The following is a 21,387-nucleotide window of genomic DNA, read 5'->3' on the forward strand; positions in this document are numbered from 1 at the left end:
TGTGGGAAGGGGCCATTAGAATGAGGGTCTGACTAACGAGAAAAAGAAAGCCCATGGCAGCCCTGGGGAAAAATACTTCCATGTAAAGGACACTATAAAAATCCTAAAGATGTTAAGGTTAAGAGGCAGAAAGACCAATGTGACTAAAGGGGGTTGTGGTGGGACCGGGGGATGGTGCGGGGGGTGGAGAGAGAGAGAAAGTAAGTCAGGCCATACAGGCCATGTATGTGGGCAAGAATCAAATCACAGTGAGCTTTGTAAGCTGACATAAGAAGTTCTGATTTTATTTTATTCAACGTGAAGCTGAATAACTTTATTTGGAGAAAAGTTATTATCTATATTTTAGGGAAACCATCACACTTGTTGGCTGGGTGCTGTAGTTCATGCTTGTAATCCCAGCACTTTGGGAGGCTGCGGCTGGTGGATCACTTGAGGCCAGGAGTTCAAGACCAGCCTGGCCCACATGGTGAAATCCCCTTTAGAGAACTAAAATTACAAAAGTTAGCCAGGCTTGGTAGCATGCACCTGTAATCCCAGCTACTGGGGATGGCTGAGGCAGGAGAACTGCTTGAACCCAGGAGGCAGAGGTTGCAGTGAGCCAAGATCGTGCCACTGCACTCCAGCCTGGGCCACAGAGCAATACTCTGTCTCAAAAATAAAATAAAATAAAATAAAAATAAAACAAAATAAGACACGTTTGTGGTAGTTCACAGGAAAAACTGTGGAGCTAGAATGTGGTGGTAGCAGAAGAGTCAGTGGAGGAGAAAAATTTGGGGAAGCTGGTCCATCATTCAGAATTCGTGAAATGGAATGTGAGGTGGGAGGAAGAGGGGAAATGAGATGAGGGAAAGATGCCCAGGTGGTATTGTTGCCATTAACTAAGACAAGATGGGCTGGGAGGGAAAGAAGATTGTGGACTGTGGGGTGGAGTAGAGACCAAGTTGTGGTTTTTGGGTTGTTTTTGTTTTTCCTATGTCTATCTCCTCCATTGGTATAAATTCTTGAATGGAGAAAGTATACTACTACGGTACAGAGTAAGCACTTGAAAAATGTATGAAAAATGTATGTTATCCATCTCTCCAAACCCTGTTAGACTCTTCATTTAATTTATGACTTCCCTTCCTTCTTGACCCCATTTAAATGTTTTCTCTCTCTTTCATGGAGCTCTTCCTTCTTGGTTCTCTTGGGTCTAACACAGCTGGAAAATTATTTGCACGCATAAAGCCCACTTCCAAATGTCTCACACACAGGTGGTGGCTCTGTAGAAAAAGCAGGGACCTAGAGTCACAGGAACTGGGATAGCCATTCCATCTTAGCTATCTAACGTCCTATGCGATACTTAACTGCCCTACAGCTTAGTTATTTCTAGAGTTTAACACGTTGCTGTGATAATTGCTTTAGATAATATATGGAGTATAGTGTTGTGGCTAAAGCACACCATGAATCAGACATGGGAGGAAAAAAGAGGGAGAGGCAGAAGCCTCGACTAGGACAATGACTGGTGATGTAGCCGTTTGGTGAAAAACCATCTGGCTTTGCATTCAGATAGACCCAAACAAAGACCAAGGCCCTGCGTATTCATTTATTAACTGAGCCTCAGTTTCCACAAATGTCTGACTACCTATCCACCTTGTGGGACTGTGGTGATGATTTGAAAAGTGTATGAAAGGTGCCTAGGGCAGGGGAAACATGAAATGTTACTTTCGCTCCCTCTTTCCTTTGCCCACGCGTGGATCCCTGTTTGACAGGATGCTGGGTATTTATGGTAATCATCTATCTAGTGTTCAATTTCAGACAGTAATTTTTCACATGAACTCTTCTCCAGCATTTCTGAAAAAGAAATGAATTCTGCCTCTCTTACTATTGCCAAAATAAAGATAATTGATAACTGAGAGGAATGCCAAGGGTATAAGAGCAAAGTTAGGAGAACATATTAACTGTTTCCTAAAATGATGAATGTGTGGTCTGAACCAGAGGCGGGAGTTGAAAAATGAGATGTCTTCTTGCTCCCTGTAGTTCTCAGGAGGGTGGAGGGGGGTATCTAAAAAACTAAGTCTTGAGTTGTGCTGCAGTCACTCAAGTCTCAGAGAAATAACAGCAAACTTCTAAAAGGGGGATTGGAGCTCTGCAGCACATCACTCTGATCCTTCTCCCACGTCTCTTCTAAAAGATTGCACCCCTCTCAGCTCTAAAACGATCGGATGCCATGCTCATGGGATTTGGTTATAGGTAAAGGATCCAGCAACAAGGTCATTCTCAAAATACCTGCTAAATAGATGCTGCCATCTGATGTGGTCTTTAATGGTTTTAGTGGCTCCTACACAAGTAGAATATGATGAACTAAGCCTGAGATTTAGGCAGCATTCTGTTATTTCTTTTCTTTTTTTTTAAAAGTATCTTTTGATATCAGTGACTGCCTGCCAGGAGTACAAAGAGGAAGGAAGGTGAGGGAGCCAGAACAGCCGATTCCGTTTTGACAACACCTGGGCCTTTTGTGTAACCCCAGGGATTTGGGCCTCAGAAGCATGAAGGGCCAGTGGGCACGTAACCTCGCAGCTGTTCATGGTATAGCCCTGGCTGGGCTTCCTATTTCCCTCTGGACAAAGAGCTGGGGATGAACTGCAGCACACTCTGTGAACACAGAACCTGATTGGACAAAGGGAATGTCCGGGAACTCGGTGTTCTGAAGTGTCTTTAAGGTTAGAAAAACAGAACATTGGTAATGAGCTGGGAATTGAAAAGAGAGAACCAGCCACAGTTCAAGTGAGCAGAATTGGCCAGAATGCTGTGCATATTTCTTTGGAAAGTCAAAATAAGTGAGCTTCAGACTAGACACTTAGCAAATCCTCAACATATGCTTTGTGATTAATGAATAAATGCTCTTTATTCATAAATAGCATGGTTGGTTGTGAAATCCAATAAGGATCAATGGTTAAGCAACCAAGTAGAAATTGTCACCAGGAAGGAGAGTTGACTGCAGTTTCGTTGACTGCAGTTTCGTTGACTGCACGAAGCTGAAGCTCTGCAGTGTGTTAGGAGAGAAATAAGGCTTAAATGCAAATACCTGCTCTAAAAAGCACCACTGAAAGTTATTCTCATAAGCACTGATTCTCTATCCTGTTGCAAAGTAGGTTTAACAGAAGCAAAGGCATTTGTCATCCAGAAAGAAGCAGGCAGGAGGCTGGAGCACTAAAGACATACTTTGTCCACTATCCAGATTTGTAGGAGCTCAGCCTTTGGTTTGTTTAACCTAGGCTGGGGCACCAAAAATCAGCTTATGCCTCTCAGATAAGTTCCTCAACTGTGGAGTCTAATCTGTTAAAAAAGGTTATGATGGTTGGTGGCTCACGCCTGTAATCTTGGCACTTTGGGAGGCTGAGCCAAGAGGATCGCTTGAGCTCAGGAGTTCAAAACTAGCTTGGTCAACATAGCAAGGCCCTATCTTTATTTATAATTTTTTTAAAGGTTATGGTTCCAAGTCTTTGCTATGGTAAATAGTGCTGCAATAAACATACACGTGCATGTGTCTTTATAGTAGAATGATTTATAATCCATTATTGGGATTGCTGGGTCAAATGGTATTTCTGGTTCTAGATCCTTGAGGAATCGCCATACAGTCTTCCACAATGGTTGAACTTATTTACACTTCCAACAACAGTGTAAAAGCATTCCTATTTCTCCACATCCTCTCCAGCATCTGTTGTTTCCTGACTTTTTAATAAATGCCCATCAATGACAGACTGGATAAGGAAAATGTGGCACATATACACCATGGAACACTGTGCAGCCATAAAAAGAATGAGTTCATGTCCTTTGCAGGGAGGGATATGGATGAAGCATTAATATAAGAAGAAACCATATTTGCTCTTGATGCTAAATTTTGAACATCCCTCCTGTACTAGTTGTAGACTGAAACCACACAGAATGAAACACAAAGAATCCCGGACCTCTAGGTTCTGAATACAGAGGCATGAAAACACAAATTCGTAGAATCCTGGTGTTCGTATTTTTGTGAGAAAAGAAGAAAAGAAACGTGGTGAAGGAATGGCCACACTTCAGTTTATAAGATGGAAATAAGGGATTTAAAGGAAGTAAACAATGACACGTGAGATAATAAGAAAGCTGATATGTGTGTCTATCTTCTCTGTGAGGGTAGGAGTGTCAGTGAGGATGCGATCACTGATCATCTCTGTTTCCATGTCTGTACATCTTCAACACTGGTTCTGGAAGCCATCATTCTCAGCAAACTAACAAAGGAACAGAAAACCAAGCATCGCATGACCTCACTTGTAAGTGAGAGTTGAACAGTGAGAACACATGGACACAGGGAGGGGAAAATCACACACCGGGGCCTGTCAGGAAGTGGGGGACAAGGAGAGGGAGAGCATCAGGACAAATACCTAATGCATGTGGAGCTTAAAACCTAGATGATGGGTTGATAGGTGCAGCAAACCACCATGGCATATGTATATCTATGTAACAAACCTGCATGTTCTGCACATGTATCCCAGAACTTAAAGTAAAATAAATAAAATTTTAAAAAAGGTTATGGTGGTTCCATTCTGTTTACAAAATCTACATGGTAGGACACATGGCATCGTTCAGTCAACATTTCAGCTGAACCCATTTTAATCACTAGAGGGATTATTTAATGCGGGTAGTTTCTAAATAATTCTAAAGTAAAACTTAGAATGCAGTTAACTAGAAATAACACTTAACAAGATTTGTGAGCATATGTAGAGCATTATACCTTGAGAAGAAAAACGACAAAAGATAACACAGTAAGTTGATGTCAGGGACTTTTTATAAAGTAAAATTATGGGAAAATAAATGAAAGTCAGTACATGCTAACGGGCTCAGTAAACACTTATTTGATATTGTTCAGTGATCAATATCAAACACTTATTTGATATCAAACACTTATTTGACTCAATCTGGGAGCTCCGTTGGCTCTTACCCCCACATTTATCCAAATCACTAGACCCCATTGCATTTACTTCCAAAGTTAATCAATGTTCAAAACAACTATGAAGTTCAGAGACTATGATCCATTTCCTCTGCATCTGAGACTTAAAATCCATAATATATCGTTTCTGAGTGCTAATCTATGAGTTATCCTGAAACACGTTACTATACTAAAAGCTACATTCTCTTCCTTCCCAGAACAGCCTTAACCCATTTAGGCTGTCTAAAAACTTAGGTTTGACATAGTCTAGTAGAAAACTAAGTTTCTCTCTAGAGGTACATGCTTAGATTTAATGCAGTTATATGAACTTGCCTGGCATTTTAGGTAGGCTTAATTGATGTATCAACAAACAGTAAATTAGCTGCTGGCAAGTTTTTCATGCCATGCGTTCTAAAACAGGTGGCTGTTGAGTAGGGAGTGTGGTTAGATCTTGGGAGTGTATTTATCAACTTTTACCCAGAGCTACTCAGGACCTCACCCCACACCCAACAGCACCACTGGTGTCCTTTGTCATTGTCCTCTTCTCACTACCTTACTCCTCCAGCTTCCTTTTCCTTATCCCTCTATGAATGGGAGAAGGGACACTTTGGGATGTATGAAGGAGTGACTAACAGGACTAATAAACATATATAGTATTTGTTTCTCTAGGAGACAGCAACGTGGATGGAAGGCATTAGAAATAAAATTAAAACTTTATTTTATTAAGTAAAAGGATAAATACACAAAGAAAGACATGAATGAGTGTCCGTATGGTCTAAATTACTGAGACATTTTTACATGGTCCTACAATTTAGTTAAAGAGATATTTTTAAAACAACTCCAAAAATGATGGTCGTGTAGTACTGGATTATCTATCAGGGCAGGGTAGTTATGTTGAAGGTCTTACACAGAATTGCCCAAAACAGAAGCAGCAACAACTCATTATGCAAAAGTTTATTGAAGAAAATGATGACTATCTCCCCTGCACAGCAGTGGAAAGGTCATTAAAATTGTCTAGTTGAGAGGTTTTCAAACTGTATGTTATGGCCCACTAGTGAGTTCTGAGATCGGTTCCATGGGCTGGGAGCAGTTTTTTGTAAAAAATGATAGAATAGAATACAATAGAATGAAAAGCAATATAGGGCATAAGGCTAGTAAATTTACTTCTTTTTGAAATTTGTGTTTCAGTTATAATATGTATCAATTATATTTGTGCCCTACACACACACACACATACACACACACACACACAAACATCCTTTTTAAAAATTTTTTAAAATCAGAGTCTCATTCTGTCGCCCAGGCTGGAGTGCAGTGGTGTGATTCCAGCCCACTGCAACCTCCACCTCCCAGATTCAAGCAATTCAGCCTCGGAGCAGCTGGGACTACAGATGCACACCACCATGCCCAGCTAATTTTTTGTAGTTTTAGTAGAGACAGGGTTTCTCTATGTTGACCAGGCTGGTCTCGAACACCTGACCTCAAGTGATCCACCCACTTAGGCCTCTCAAAGTGCTGGGATTACAGGTGAGGCACTGCACTTGGCCTGTTCTTTTATTATAATAACTGAAACAAAACTGTTACACTATTATATGTTTGTGTAACTTGGTGACATAGGCTATAGGTCATAGGCAAAAAATAAGATAAATAAAAATAAACACGAATCTACTCCCACTAATGACATGCCTCTGCTCTACACCTGCTTGGTGGTCATCCTGATTCTATGTGAATGCCGTCACTGCTTATTCTTTCATGAACTCTCTCTTTAATTTTCCTGAGTCAGAATATGTCTTCCTGGAGCTTACTGATTAGCCTGATTTCTATCTATCCCTAGACACCTTTCAGACAAGCTTAGTTTTTCTTCCGCACAATAACCCTTCAAACATTTGAACTGAGACATGTTGTCCCTGCTGAGGTTTCGCTTCACCTCACAAAGCATTCCAGGGCTTCAACTCAGTTGATATTATGAACCTTTGCTGATTAAATGTCTCTATATACCCTCACCAGTTCGGGCTGCATATAGCTCTTAGAAAGACAGATTTAGGTTGTCCTGCAAAGAGAAGAGCCAGATGTGGCTGCACCCTGATCAGGAAAAGAAAAGAAATAGACGACGAGCTTCAGGAATGGCCCTGGGTACCATTTACGATACTACTTGTAACATCTGGGAAACTCATGTAAGAAGTTTTATTTCCCTTATGGATCCCTCTTGGAGAATGATTGAGGTGTGGCAACGTCACAAAGCTCAGCCAGAAGCACTCGTTGAGTGAGTTGGAGTGAGGAGTGGGAAGAGATAGTTCATAAAGACTTATTTTGGCTTTAGTCATAGATTTTAGAAATGCACACGCTAGTATAAATACATATAAATATCTCATGCTCACTTCCTGAGAAAAAAATGCTAGTTTATGTTCACAACTGTTTTCTTTTGAAAGAAGCTATAAATACCAGGGCCTCAATATCTGAATCTGAACAGCTAATTAAAAATTCTAAAAAAGAACAGCTTATCTTCCGTTCCTTTTTTAGGAAACATTTCAAATATAGACTGACGGTTTAACAAAAGACAGCTGTTTCATTTCACATGCAAAAACATCATGTGAAAAGAGGCACTTCTAAAAAATTGTTTTGGCTGTAATTCTTTTCAATAAAGCTGCAGATTTTTCACCATATTTTGACAGAAACCCTTTGAAAATGCATTTCATCAGATTTTTTTTTTGAAATTTGTATTGCTTCAGAATTTATTGCTATTTCCTATGATCCAAAATAAATGTTAGAATTGAAATTTCTAAATTAAACTACTACTCTTTCTTATCAGCAATAATTAAAGATTAAAAATGTATTTAACAAAGTTTATTAAAAGAAAAATGTTAGCTGATTAATTTTAAAAAGAGATCAACCACAACTATGGAAGAATAGAAACCCAGAATAGACCTTATGTGAAAATGACCCCAAACAACTAATTTCTTAGGAGAACGATTGTCACTTCAGTTGTTAAGTATAGAAAAATGAAAGACACTCAACATCAGAAAAATAGAAATGACACAGCAACTAAGCAGCAGTTTCATCTTTGTATGTTGCTTATCCCTCCCCGGGCTAAATACTAAATATTTTTTATGTGAAAGAATTCTAAAACTATTTAAAATTTGCTTCATGCCAGGCATCATTTTGGGTTCCGGATTTATACATAAGTTGAGTGAAGAAAGCTACAGGCAATGTTGATTTCTTGACAATTATTACTGAAAAAGAATGAAGAATTAAACTTACATTTCAGATTTCTCCTCCGAGCTCTAGTTTCCTATATTCAGCTGCCTCCTTGGCTGTGCTGCAGGCATTTCAGGTTTACTGTTTTGCATGTCTGAACTCTTGATCTTTCTCGAATGCCCTCTCCACCTTCACCTGCCCCACCTCAGCCTTCCTGACCAACCTGCTCAAGACTCAACCTGGGAGCTCCGTTGACCCTTACCCTACCCTCTATCCCAATCACCAGATCCCATTGCGTTTACTTCCAAAATGCCTTTCAAATAATCTGCTTGCTCTCTGAAACCACGATTGTTCCTTTTTGGTTGTTGTCTTTAATGGCCCAACAGCCAAAGTGCAAAGAGTCATTATGGAAATTAAATAAAATTGCATACGTTGTTATTTAACACTACTATAAAAACAATCCTTTTATTAAGTGATCTAGGGACTTTGAACATGGTGACAAAGTCGATCCAATCTCTGCTTTTGATAGAGGTAGGCTTTAAATGAGTAATCCCCAAAATAAATGTACGTTTGCAAACTCTAATAAGTGCTACTAAAGAAGAGCAATGGGTATATTGACAGGAATTAGGAAAGCCTCAGTGAGCAAAGTGACTTCAGAAGAAAACAAAATCTAAATACTTGAGCAGTTTTCCTTCCGTGCTTGTAACCTTTTAAAGACTGCCGTTTGCACTTGGGATAACATTTTAAATCTCTAACATGGCCTTCAGCGCCCTGCAGCATTCGGCTTCTGCCTGCCAATCTAGCCTCATCTTCCTCTCTTCTCCTCGTTTGTTTCTGTTCTCCATGTACATTGTCTTTACATCTGCTTTTCTGTCTTCTAACTCAGTCCTACCACAGGGCCTTTGCACAGGATGTTCCTTCCATCTCCAAAGCTCCTTGCTGTGCTCTTTCACAGGCTTTCCAGGACCCAACCAATTTAAATGAAGCCTCGCCTTGTTTTTTCTTTTATGTCTTTGGATGATTTTCATTTGCTAGCATGTATAAACATTTTCTTCATATAATTACAAGTTTACTTATTTGTTTAGAGTCTCTTTTCTTCTTTAGACCTCATGTTCCACAAATACAAGGGCCATGTCCATTTCCCTCTCAATGTATGCCTGACACAGAGTAGGCATTCAACAAATATTTGTGAATACATCTATAAATCATGAATAAGTTCATGAAAAGACGAATGGAAGAAAGCTGCAGTGGAATCTTCAAACTGTAGGAGACGAATAGATAATGAGTATAATGAAGAAGCTATGCCATGGTAGAAAAGAACACAGAATTTGAAATTAGAAAATAAAAGTTCCAGGTTTAGCTCTTCATTTAATTAGCTCTAAGATTTTGGAAAACTCATTTCACTTCTGTAATCTTACGTTTTTTTCATCTGTAAAATTAAGATAATACCAGTGATGTAGTGAAAGCCAAATGAGATGATATACGTGAAAGTGCTTTTTAAATTTGAACACAGCGTGAATTTTTTTGTGTTAAAGCAAAAATGTCCAGGGATAATTCAGCTGATGTTTGAAGTACAAATTTCAGATCGCTGGCCTCTACACTCCAGTCGCATTCAGGAAATTGCCACAGAGGTAAACTAGTGCACAAAGCATCAAAGTAAATTCTGTGCACTTTATTTCTTTTACCTATTAATGTAATAATTAAATAACTGTTCATTGGATGTACACTATGTACCAGCTGCTATACCATACACTAAAACTATGAGAATGCACAATCGTTTTTAATTTAAAAAGATAAACCTAAGGCACAGTGCATGGCAAAAGGAGGAGCAACAAAGATTCAGAAAACTCTTGGCAGAAGAGATTTTGGAGATATAAAAAAATTTTGGAAATGAATTCAGGTTTCACAGTTACCACGGACATATTGTTTAGCCTCAATGAGTCCAATTCCTTGCGTGTGTTGGAAGTTAAGGTCAATAATACCTACCTCCAATATGGTTGTAAACAGTAATTTAGTTATTAGATGTAGAAAACCAGATATACTAGTCACTTAATAAATTTTTGTTTTCTTCTTTACCCTTTTTTCTCAAATCTCTTTATTGGACACAAAACTAATGAATCTCATTTATTGCTGGCAAATAGATACTAAATCTCTTTGTATAATGAACAAATACAGGAAAACTGATGCACAGAAGAAAATACGCTAGACCAGAAGCTGCTTCTTTTAATCAACCTTCATTATCTTCTGTCTTTACTGCAGAAAGCACAATTCCGTAAGGTGTCCACATGCAATTTGTGAATCTTGGGAATATCTTTTTAGATCCTGTGATCCACACCATTCACTGAAAATATTTATACAAAGAAGGGAAAGAACAGGATGGCAACAGTAAACACCTTTCCAAGCATACATAGAGTTACCTTTGGCAAAAAGGATCAGCAAATCATAACTTTAGGGCATGTGTCACATTTCTGGGAAATAGAAACTGACATTGTTCCCCTGCAGATGGTCTCGTCCTCTAAACATTTTGAAACTCCTTTATCTCTCAAATTCATCTGAACGCTTGTAGGCAGTACTCAAGGAGAGCTGTTCAATGTCATGTAAAAATATAATCCAGACTTTCTGAAGACAGAGCTTGCAGCTAATTTGAAAGCAATGCAGGATAGAGTTTAAGATCATGGACTCTGGAGTCAAGTAGCCCTGCCTTCAGGTTGTCTTACAGCTGAAGAGTGAGGGGAGTATATTATTTTCCCATTTTTGCTGTAAAAAACTGATACGAATTTAGTGAGTTAAAACAACACAAATTTATTATCTTATAGTTTAGAATGCCAGATGTCTAAAATGGGTCTGCAGGAATCTGTTCTTTCTGGAGGATCTAGGGGAGAATCTGTTTCCTTGCCTGTTCCAGTTTCTAACTGCTGTCCACATTCCTTGGCGCACGGCTCCTTCCTCCATCTTCAAAGACAACAACCCAGCATCTTCTCTCCTTTCTGACCTTCTGACTCCCTCTTACAAGAACTCATGATTACATGGGCTGCCCTGGATAATCCAAGCTAAATATCCACATCTGAAGATGTTTAACTTGTTCATACCTGCAAAATCTCTTTTGCTATTTGAAGTTCCCTTTTGCTTATATTCATAAATTTCAGGGATTAAAACATGGACATCTTATGGAGCCATCATTCCATTTATTACAGGGAATAGATTGTTTATCACCTCAGTTCTCTTTTCTTTGACTTAAGCTCTGCAATAGTTCCTATTGCAAAGGGTCGTTATGAGAATTAAATATAATTGCATATGCTGTCATTTAACATTTCTATAAAAACAATCCTTTTATTAAGTGATCTTGGAAATTTGAACATAGTGAGAAAGGTAGATCCAATCCCTGCTCTTGATAGAGCCTTTAAATGAGAATCCCCCAAATAAAGGTATGTTTGCAAACTCTAATACAAAGTGCTACTAAGGAAGAGTAATGAGTATTTTGGCAAGAATTAGGAAAGCCTCTCTGAGCAAGTAGCTTTTAGTTGAGATTGTATGAATAAACAGGAATTACCTACCTGAGATAAAAAGTATAAAAGAACATTCCAGAAAAAGGAAAAAGATATGCAAATCCTCACTACAGGAATGAATGTGGTGTATCCAAGGAATCTGAAGGCATAAAGACATAGCAGGTCATGTTCAAAGAGGTCATGCAAAGTTTACGTCAAGAGTGGTTCAATCAGAACGCTTATTAGGAAATATGGCTCTGGGTGCTGTGTAGGGAATTTGGGGCAAGAGGCAAATCAGGAATGCCAGGAAAGCGAGTTACTTGATCTTAGTCTAGCGAGAGATGATACAATATTTTCAGCTGGGGTCCCTAGGAAGCAAACTCTGAGATGCAGATCAGCAGTCAGGTGACTGGTTGTAGAGTGCTGTTGGGACCAATGCCTGCAGATGGGAAAGATGCAGGATTGGACAGAGGGAGATCTCAGCCTATCCTGAAAGGTGCTCTGAAGTTTAGGGGATCCCTTAGAGTTGATACGGACAAGGAGAGCAGGATTTTACGCCACCACGTGGATCAGTCACTGGATATAGCTGCACCTGGAAGGGAAAAAGGGTACCCTTAGGTGACATAAACTTCTTCAGTAGTGTCAGTCCCCAAAGTGGGCTGATAGCTGAGCACGTGGGCAAATCTTAAAGGGAGTTCTGGATCATGCATCACAGCATCCACCATATGAAGCGTTGGCATAAATGGCAATGAAAATAGAGAGAAAGTAGATGGCTTTGGGAACATTTTCTAGATAGAACTGACAGAACTTGGCAATAGATTATGTATAGGGAGAGAAAGAAAAGGAGTTATTAAGGATCATAGCCAGGTTTATTTTATAACAGAATGAATATGTATAACATATTTTTATATATTTGTATTGATTAGTTAGATGAATAAATGAGTCTACACTTCAGAGGCCAGGGCTAGGTAGGGATCAAAATTTACAAGTAATCAATAAGTAGGGTATCAGAAAAAGCATGAGCCCACATAAGAATCACTTCAAGAAAGAACATAGTATAAGAAGGTTGAGGCCAGGCACGGTGGCTCCTGCCTGTAATCCCAGCACTTTGGGAGGCCAAGGTGGGTGGATCACCTGAAGTCAGGAGTTCGAGACCAGCCTGACCAACATGGTGAAACCCCATCTCTACTGAAAAAAAAATACAAAATTAGCTTGGCATGGTGGTGCATGCCTGTAATCCCAGCTACCCGGGAGGCTGAGGCAGGAGAGTCACTTGAACCAGGAGGTGGAGGTTGTGGTGAGCAGAGATCACACCATTGCACTCCAGCCTGGGCAACAAGAGCAAAACTCGGTCTCAAATAAATAAATAAATAAATAAATAAATAAATAAAAAATTAAAAAAAAAAAGTTGACAAATCCTTGAATTATGACAATAATTAAGAGAGGTTTTGTGAATCTCTTGTCCTCTGCTTGGCACATAATAAAAGCTCAGTAAATCCTTGTTGCCATAATAATAATTTTTTTTTAACTTAGCAGGGGAAACGATGCTGCCACAAAGGTGTGCTACATAGGCCTGTAAATCCATAGCCATAGACAGCAGAACAAAGGGCTCTTCTGGAACCCTTGGAAAAACTGGAACACACATGAGCTGCATGGTTGGAGAGTTGACCACTGGCACACCTAGAAATGTCTTTCAAGGAGGCATCCTTCAGAAGAGATCAGCCTGGGCTCTTGTTTGTCATTGATTCCTCACATCTAATTTTTCAGCAATCCTCTTAGCTTTACCTTCACAATGTGCCAGAATTGGATCAGTTCTCACTACCTCCACATTCTCCCTAGTGGAAGCCTTCATCCTCTCTTTCTTGGATTATTTGAACATCTCCTGACTAGTCTTCCTGCTCCCCACTCCCTGCTTGCTTCCCTGAAATCTATTCTCTTCTAAGAAGTGTCAGTGATCTTTTAAAATTATAAGGAAAACCATGCCATTTCTCTGCTCCAAATTCTCCAAAGCCTACCTGTCTCCTACAGTGTATGAGCTAAATCCACAATCAAAGCCTGTGAGGTTGCACACAGCCTGCTCCTGCCCTCTTTCCACTGCCTACTCGCCCTTACCTCATCTCCTCCCACTCTGCCCTACTCACTCTGCTCTGACCACACTGGTCCCTGGCTGTTCTCCATCCACTCTTTGCACACTCTTTTCTTCAACCCTCTGCACTTGCTCCTCTGACAGCACCCTTCCTGCAGATATCCATATAGCTGACCGCCTCCCTCACCTCCTTCAAGTTTTTTTGCACAATATCTCATTACAAGAAGCTGTGCCTGAATATCCTGGGAAAATCTCAACCCTCTCCTTCCACTCCTGTACAACTCTGCTTCATTTTTACTCATAATATTCCTTACTCCCTGACACGATATATATTATAAATGTATGTTTCTATTGTCTATTTCCTAGTAGAACATAAACTTCATTAAGGTAAAAAAGGGATTCTTTGCATGGTTTGGTGGTTTGATTGGTTTTGTTTGGTTTACTGTTTCATTTCCAATGCCTCAAAAAGTTCTGGCTAATAACACACCTTTAATAAATATTGATTAAATAAACGAGCAGATAAATGAATGAGTGAATGAATGAATTAAAATCTAAGGAGCGTCTCTAACTCAATTTCCTAGTGAGGTACCTTCCCCATGGTGTCTCCCTTTGCGCATTTTCTAGATCTTACTTGACTAGATAAAAAGAAAAACGAAAAGACCCGTCCTGCTTTCTTAAAGGACTAGAAAGTGGACCAGTCATAAGATCCACAAAGAGAATCTCCAGGACCCTTTGAAGCTCACATTTAGCATATGACAACTCCATAGGTCAGCGAGGACACTGGCTGGCTCGAATATTGTGGAAGACAGGAAGAACTTGTTTATATGCTTCCAAAGAAGTTATTGCTCTATGTCTGGGTAATGCCAAAATAAATTTGAAAACAAAAGATCACCTCGTTCATTTTGGGTACTGTGCACGTAAAACACTTGATTAACTTTTCCTGCTGGCTTTTTTGATAGCTATTGTTGTGGATGTATACACAAGCCTAAGGAGATAGCCTCTACTATTCATACTATTACTACACTCAAATTACAATTGTCTTCAGTGACACTTAGCACTTGTACACAATCTCTGAAAAGTCACCGTTTCAAGCTGTGTCATGTCAGCGTTTTGTATGTAAAATCCCGTCCTAGAATTGATCACACCCCAAATTATTACCCTTGATTGCTCAGCTTTCTCTCAGTAGCTCTGGAGTTGCCCCTGATACGGACGTCCAAAGGGCACTGATGTGGACTGCCAAATGTTTGCATTGCACTTTAATTACTTCTCTGGGAATGAAAACTTTCCTGTGGTTAGCAGAACCCCTTGTTCTAACTGTTGTTTGGGAAGATTTGAGAGCCTAAGCAACCTCGTTTATGTCTTATCTTTGCATTTTCCTGTATTCAGCTATTTTCTTAAAGGAAGGCCCAGGTCTGTATTATCCTACCGCCAGTAAAATGTATACTGTACAGTAAATGAATACCCACAGCCCTGCCCCTAATCACTGAACACAGCTTTTAGTAATGTTTTACACGAGAACAGGATATTGGCAACTCAACTGTTAAGCCTTTCTGTGATTATTCTTCCTTGAGATCACTCTGATGTCACCAGTGTAATTTGAGCCTGGAGCTTTTGTTCACACTTTAAATAGCAGTCCCAGAATGATTTCACTACAGACTCTCTGGAAAGCCTGGGAGCTGAATTCCGGAAGATCGCCACATCGATGAAATCAAAGCGAAGCCACCAAGCCATCATCATGTCCACGTCGCTACGAGTCAGCCCGTCCATCCATGGCTACCACTTCGACACAGCCTCTCGTAAGAAAGCTGTGGGCAACATCTTTGAAAACATAGACCAAGAATCACTACAAAGGCTCTTCAGAAACTCTGGAGACAAGAAAGCAGAGGAGAGAGCCAAGATCATTTTTGCCATAGATCAAGATTTGGAGGAGAAAACACGTGCCCTGATGGCCCTGAAGAAGAGGACAAAAGACAAGCTTTTCCAGTTTCTGAAACTGCGGAAATATTCCATCAAAGTTCACTGAGGAGAAGAGAATGGATAAGGACGTTATCCAAGAATGGACATTCAAAGACCAAGTGAGTTTGTGAGATTCTAACAGATGCAGCATTTTGCTGCTACCTTGCAAGCTTCTCTTCTGTCAGGACTCCAGAGGCTGGAAAGGGACAGGGACTGGAAAGGGACCAGGACTGAACAGGCTGGTTACAAAGACTCCAAACAATTTCATGCCCTGTGCTGTTACGGTGGAGAACAAAATGCTTTCAGCAAGGATTTGAAAACTCTTGCGTCCCTACAGGAAAGGACTGATGCCGATAGAAGAGCCTGGACAGATGTAATAAGAACTGAAGGAAACAGATGGCTGGAGATGACATATAACCAGGGTCGCTTTGTCAGGCCCTAGGACTTAAATTGAAGCTGAACCTTTTTTTTTTTTGTAACCAAATAGATGGGGGAAGGGAGGAGGGAGAGGGAGGACAGGGAGAGAAAATACCTTGCATAAATTGTTTACTGAATTTTTATATCTGAATGTTCAAAATATTGCCAAGCCTAAATATTGTCTATTGGTATAGATTTTTAGAAATCAATAATTGATTATTTATTTGCACTTATTACAATGCCTGAAAAAGTGCACCACATGGATGTTAAGTACAAATTCAAGAAAGTAAGATGTCTTCAGCAACTCAGTAAAACCATACGCCACCTTTTGGTTTATAAAAGGCTTTTTATACATTTCAAACAGGTTGCACAAAAGTTAAAATAATGGGGTCTTTTATAAATCCAAAGTACTGTGAAAACATTTTATATATTTTTTAAATCTTCTGACTAATGCTAAAACGTAATCTAATTAAATTTCATACAGTTACTGCAGTAAGCATTAGGAAGTGAATATGATATAGAAAATAGTTTATAAAGATGCTATAGTTTCTATAATTTATTTTACTGGCAAATGTCATGCGACAGTAATAAATTATTATAAGCTTTGTGGCTTTTGGTCTGTGATGCTTGGTCTTAAAGGAAAAAATAAGATGGTAAATGTTGATATTTACAAACTTTTCTAAAGATGTGTCTCTAACAATAAAAGTTAATTTTAGAGTAGCTTTATATTAATTACCAAACTTTTTCAAAACAAATTCTTACCTCAAATATCTGGGAAGTTTCTCTGTCCCAATCTTAAAATATAAAATATAGATATAGAAATTCATAGATTGACTCCTTGGCATTGCTATTTACGTATCTATTAAGGATGAGTTTTAAAAGGCTTTCTCTTCATACTTTTGAAAAATTTCTTCTATGATTACAGTAGCCATGTACATGTGTACATCTATTTTTCTCAAGCAATATGTTTTGGGTTTAGAGTCTGAGTGATGACCAAGATTCTGTGTGTTACTACTGTTTGTTTAATAGGAACAAATATAGAAATAATATTATCTCTTTGCTTATTTCCCATTAAAACTATAATAAAATGTTTCTAGGAAAGCATACATAAATGCCTGCTATGCTTTCCTAACAAAAGTAAAATTTTTCCAGAAGTTAAGCATTTTAGAAACACCTAAAGTGTTTTTTCAAAATGCTGATCACAGTAAGTCAAAACAAGTGAACTACCTCACATCTGCTGGGAGGGTTACAAGTCAGGATTATAAATACTATGTTTTTAAAAAGAAAATCAAATGGCAAATTCTATTTTCAAATAGTAATTTACTCATTCACTGAGGATAATGCAAATCACTTTATTAAAAAGGAGTTCTTTCCAAGAGAGCATTCAGGAAGACAACGCATTAATATGCAAAATTGTGTGTGTGTGTGTGTGTGTGTATTTTTCTAGGAGGAATATTGATAATTTTCACGAGATTTGTAGACAGCTATAACTCCAGAAAAAGTTATAAACAATAAAAGGGTTTGGGGAGTAGCAGGAGAATTGGAGGAAGCCTAACCCAGGCTGGGGACATCCTAGACAATTCCATAGAAATTTTCCCTGTTTCATTTTCCCTGTGCTGTGTTACGGGAGTATGAAAGAGAAGGCTGTAAAGAGGCCTTCGGCTCCATAACCCTACTTTCCCATCCTTATGAACTGAGCTTTCTTAATGTCCGCTGCGTGTGCTAGAAATAACTTCCTTCTCCTGATAGGGCCCATCAGTGAAAATCTTTATTTTCTATTCAAAAATTGAAGCACATCTTGGATGCTAAATGTAGTTCAAGGGTTAAGTGTATTATACATACTCATAACTATTCACTCTGCCACTGTTGTTTTCAATAGGGTACAAAGAATATCTTCTCCTCTTTTCACATTAGCATGTATTAAATTGTTTTCTTGCAGAATATTACGTTATTTTCTGATTTCAAGGCTGTAACATGGGAAACAAATTAAAAAGCAAATTGGATGCACTCCACAATGGTATGGAGAATAAAAACACATCCAGTAGATTATCACAAACATGTTGTCTTTACCATTCGTGGAGAACAAAAGTTGGAATCAATTTAATTGCATAAGGATGATTTTTAGCTTCATAATACATTCATTACTTAATGTGAGGTGAAAATAAACATCATTAGAACAGGGAGGATTGGTTTAGTTTAGAAATTTATGGCACAAGGATAAACAAATATATCTCAGGACATCTCACTGTAATTGAAGAAATAAAAGCAGCAAAGATTAAATAGCTCATTAATCATATTTGTATCATGAGATCACAATAATAACTTTCACTGAGTGTTTACTATCAGTCAGACAATTTTCTAAGTGTTTTTTGTGTGTGTATTACCAATACATCACTTAATTAGTGCCATGATATAAATACTAAGGGCATGTGTGTGTGTAATATAGTAATAAAACTGAAGCACAGAGAGGTGCAGTAACTTGGTCAATGACACGCAGCTAATAACTCCAGAAATCAAATCCAGGAACTCTGGCCTTCATTCCCAGCCACTAGACTATACTGGTTCTTTAGGAGAAACCAAGCTTCTCTTTTCCTTTTAAGTAACGATACTTCTATGTTGGTCAGTCATGAAGACAGGAAGGTCTGGCCTCTGAAGCATCACTTTTATCTGACCTGGGTATGTTTGTCTATTTATTTGTTACATGTGCTATATGGGGAAAGTGTCTTAGTTTAGTAGTTTTAATTGTATCAAGGATGTGCTTTATCTAAGCTTTCAAGCCTGCAGTTAAAATAACACTTGTATTAGCATCTTGGAACACAAGGCCACATGTAAGCTCTCTTCTAGTCAGTCAAGGTGTTGGGTCTTAGTTTGTTCATTGAAGGAACTCAGAAACCGTGGATTCAATATTTTATTCACTCATTTCATCCCCTGGCCCAACGCAAAGGGGGGTTTGTCCAGCAGATAGGATTTTCTGAGAAAGGGGTCCAGGGTGTATGGTTGACTGTGTTTTTCTCATCATCAGAGGGTAACCAGGGTATGCAATTGACATTCCCTTAGAAAGTTTCATCTGCTAGTAAACTAACAATGAAGCCATGGCCTGGGGATTGCATGTTTTTTCAGAGCATTTAATTGACCTTTCTATACTCCACATGAGGGTTTCTCAGAACAGCCTGTATGGATTCCCAGCAGAACAGATGTGGGGGGCAGGGCAGAATTTGTATCTCACCCATTCATGCAACAAAAATAAAGTAAGCACCCATATGTGGGAGCCTCCATGGCCAGAATGGATCCTGGTTCTCCATATCAAAAGAACAGGAAAGGTTTTTAAAAGGGGTATCACACGGTGAGAAGTGTGATGGGAGTTTAGACAGAATGCTCTGGAAGCATAAGGCAGGAATTATGTGTGTGTGTGTGTGTGTGTGCGCGTGTTTGTGTGTGCGCTTGTGCCTGTGTGTGTTTGTGTGTGTCTGTGTCTGTATGTCTGAGTGTGTGTTTGGGGAGTAGCAGGAGAATTGGAGGAGGCCTAATCCAGTTGGAGGAGACCCTAGCAAATTCCACCGAGAATTTTCCCTGTTTGAAAGTAGGAGTTGGGGGAGTAGAGAGAAAAATTTTTATTTCAGCCTATGCCTATAATATTTGCAAAGACAAGGAGGCAGGAAAGAGTATTTGAGAATCTCCAGGCAGTTCAGTCTGACTAGGGGCCTAAGCATTCCCAGCTAATAATTAGGAAGGCAGCCAGGGCCGGGTGCCGTCGCTCATTCCTGTAAGCCCAGCACTTTGGGAGGCCGAGGCAGGCAGATCACTTGTGGTCAGGAGTTCCAGACCAGCCTGGCCAACATGGTGAAACCTTGTCTCTACTAAAAAATGCAAAAATTAGCAGGGTGTGGTGGTGCGTGCCCATAATCCCAGCTACTTGAGAGGCTGAGGCACGAGAATCACTTGAACCTGGGAGGCGGAAGTTGCAGTGAGCCAAGATCGCGCCACTGTACTCCAGCTTGGGCTACAGAGTGAGACTCCATCTTGAAAAAAAAAAAGGCAGCTGGGTCTTAAATGACAAGTGTAAGTATTAATTTTATTCTGGAGGTAATAGAGAAACATTAAAAGTAACATTTACTGTCTAGCTACTGTGTATTGGGTCCTAGGAAAAGATACGGTTAATAGCTTGAAAAATAATCCACCATCTAGCAGCTGAACTTGGTCAGATTCTGCAGAACTCTGTAGCTTCACACCGAATGAAAATCTGTAGAGGACCTTTGCAGTTCAATAACAGTGGGCAGCAATGTGGCAGCTGAAGATAAAACAGAAGTAAAAGATTATGAAGAAAAGCATTGTGAGGCCAGACTGTGGAAACAGCAAGCTAATATATTGTCTAATTAAATATTTAAGAAATTGTGACTACACCTAATCCTTACGAGTCTTATTATTTAACAAGTATTATAAATAAATGGTTATAAGCCCTTTTTTTCTCTTGAAAAACTCTTCTGCAAACAGTTTCCAGATATTTTAAGTGATTATCATGGGTAATGCAAATGTGTTCTATTTCAATGTCTATACACATTGACAGTGGATATGGTTCAGCAAAGTACTGGCAAAACTGTTACAGAGCTTTGGAAATAAGCATCCTGTGCCAGTAAGATTCAGCAGTGTTGTTGTTGTTGTTGTTTTTTAAATTAAAAGTGGATGAGTAATCAGAAGACTTATAGTGTAGCTGCTTTCTCCCCTCTGTACTCCTTACACACACACAAGCATGCACACACACATACACACACACGTGCACACAGACACATGCACACACATGTGCACACACACATTACAGATACGTAATCCTACTAGAAGCCTATCAGTTTTTTTCCCTGAGCTTTTGTTTCCTCATCTGTGGACGATAGCGTCGTGTTGAGCAAACAACTCCAGACTGAGCCTGGAATTCTGGGGTTTTTCCCGACCCTGCCTTAGACAAATTCCTTTTTTATCTCTGGGTTTCATCTGTAAGAAAAAAAAAAACAGCTAGACCAGAAGGACGATGTCTGTGACCTTTATCAGCTCTTATATTCTACATTAATGGGAAATAGCAACTCTGCCACCTTACGTGATAGGATTTTTTTCTGGACCAGTTGGTATTCCATATATGAAAAGAATTTCTCTTAAGTATGATAAAGGCCTAATTTAAAAGTTTTCATCTTTAGCCAGTGGTTGCTGAAGGCACAATGTGAGGAAAATCAGTTTTTGTATGTATATCTCTGCTTTTTAATGGCCTGCCTCCGTTCTGGTTGGTTGGTGCCTGTGCCAGGGCTGGCTGGCTGTCA

General features: G+C 39.3%; 1 protein-coding gene and 1 long non-coding RNA gene across 4 annotated transcripts in view; both read left to right on the top strand.

Moving 5' to 3' along the window:
• The window catches only part of LOC131382291 (uncharacterized), a 64,391-nt gene that overhangs the window by 29,500 nt on the left and 13,504 nt on the right, over positions 1-21,387 (top strand). The gene's annotated exons all lie outside the window — the stretch shown is intronic.
• TCIM (transcriptional and immune response regulator) lies at positions 15,363-17,190 on the top strand. Its single transcript, XM_032143878.2, has one exon. The coding sequence runs from the start codon at positions 15,414-15,416 to the stop codon at positions 15,732-15,734; it is 321 nt and encodes a 106-aa protein (XP_031999769.1). The 5' UTR covers positions 15,363-15,413; the 3' UTR covers positions 15,735-17,190.

This window comes from Hylobates moloch, unplaced genomic scaffold (assembly GCF_009828535.3).
Source record: "Hylobates moloch isolate HMO894 unplaced genomic scaffold, HMol_V3 SCAFFOLD_22, whole genome shotgun sequence".
NCBI lineage: Eukaryota > Metazoa > Chordata > Mammalia > Primates > Hylobatidae > Hylobates > Hylobates moloch.

Excerpts from the sequence above, each read along its gene's own strand:
- TCIM (XM_032143878.2), top strand. The coding sequence starts at position 15,414 with ATGAAATCAAAGCGAAGCCACCAAGCCATCATCATGTCCACGTCGCTA.